The sequence below is a fragment of the Myotis davidii genome, unplaced genomic scaffold (genome assembly GCF_000327345.1).
Source record: "Myotis davidii unplaced genomic scaffold, ASM32734v1 scaffold842, whole genome shotgun sequence".
NCBI lineage: Eukaryota > Metazoa > Chordata > Mammalia > Chiroptera > Vespertilionidae > Myotis > Myotis davidii.
In genome coordinates this window covers 938304-939723 of record NW_006293540.1, presented here as the reverse complement: position 1 = coordinate 939723, position 1420 = coordinate 938304, and the positions used below count along the sequence as shown (strand labels likewise).

General features: G+C 44.2%; 1 protein-coding gene across 2 annotated transcripts in view; it reads left to right on the top strand.

Moving 5' to 3' along the window:
• Positions 1-1182, top strand: part of HMGXB4 (HMG-box containing 4) — a 24729-nt gene extending 23547 nt beyond the window's left edge. For both annotated transcript variants that reach the window (XM_006767238.2, XM_006767237.2), the window contains 2 exons: positions 201-323; positions 819-1182. In XM_006767238.2, the coding sequence (XP_006767301.1) occupies positions 201-323; positions 819-863 (168 nt within the window). In that variant the 3' untranslated portion in view covers positions 864-1182. The remainder of the gene's footprint in view (positions 1-200; positions 324-818) is intronic.
• Positions 1183-1420: the final 238 nt, after the last annotated feature.

Below are 1420 nucleotides of genomic sequence, written 5' to 3'. Positions count from 1 at the left end.
ATCCCCAGTAGGGGGCGGGCAGGAGGCAGCCAGTCTCATTTCTAACTCTCTATCCCTCTCCCTTCCTTTCTCTCTGAAATCAATAAAAATATATTAAAAAAAAAAAAGATAGAAAGTGAGGAAATGAACCACACGAGGAGGGAGCACCAGGAGTGGGGTTCCCGTTACAACCAACGCCCCTCTTTTGCTCTCCCTTCCAGGGCATGGTGGCTGTGTCTGGCAGTTTGTCAGTGCTTCTGGATTCCATTATCTGTGCGCTCGGCCCCTTGGCGTGTCTGACCACACAACTACCTGAACTGAATGGCTGCCCCAAACAGGTCTTGGTGAGTTTTCCTTGGAGTTTTGAAGCCAGAACCCTCGGGAGCCAGAGAGGCCCTGTCTTAAAGAGCTCCGTCAGGCACAAGTTCCTATGGTTGCCTGGCATCTAGCAGATAGGCTCCCTCCACCTATGGGCCCAGGAACGTGATACTGTGTAACGCGCTGAATGCGTGCCATGCTTTCAGTGAAACCAAACATGCCATTCCCTAAAATAGTCCTGTGGAGGGAAGCCTTCTACCCCTTGAGGTACTGCAACACCTGTGTCTCCTGTGTGTTCCACACTAAGACGTACAGGAGTCTTCTGCCTCTTGTGTCCTTGTCAATGGGAGAAGCCAGCAGAAAACCCTCTAGCATAACAGACACAGGATGCCATCTTCATCCTCCCCGTTTCCTCACACTCTGGTTTTTCTTTCTCACCTCTGTCCCCTGAACAGAGAAATAGGCATCAGGGAACCAAGGCTTAGTACTCTGCCGTTGAACCTTTCCCCCTTGTTTTGCAGGCAAACACACTAGACAACATCGCTTACATCATGCCTGGGCTGTGACAGCAGAGAATCCTGGGATGGAAACCTTGTCCTACCCCATTGCCGGTTTGTGTATATATGACCGTTCCAGATCCCTTCACTAGCCACTGGGTGTAGGTTTTAAATTTTTATATACATACACATAAATATATATATATATAATGTACAATATATACATAGGATTGTAACTACTTCACTTTTAATAATTTTATGAAATGGCAAAGGTTTAGCCAAGAGGAAACCTTGGCATGAAAATGGGCTTGGGATTCTTTTTTCTCCTGTGGTGGATAAATCTGCCTTAAAAATCAATGTTACTTGAGGGCTGGGAGCTTGTTCTGGGTGCCAAGTGCATTTTTTTTTCTTGGAAATACGTTTAGATTCTTTCACAGGAGTCACCTAAGACCATCGGAAAACACATATATAATTACATATTGTTTTGTGATTAATCACTATGCTTTAACGATGTTCAATTTGTAACAATGAAAATACATCCTGCATAGCAGATATTTACATGACAATTCATAACAGTAGCAAAATTACAGTTATGAAGTAACAACAAAAATAATTTTATGGTTGGG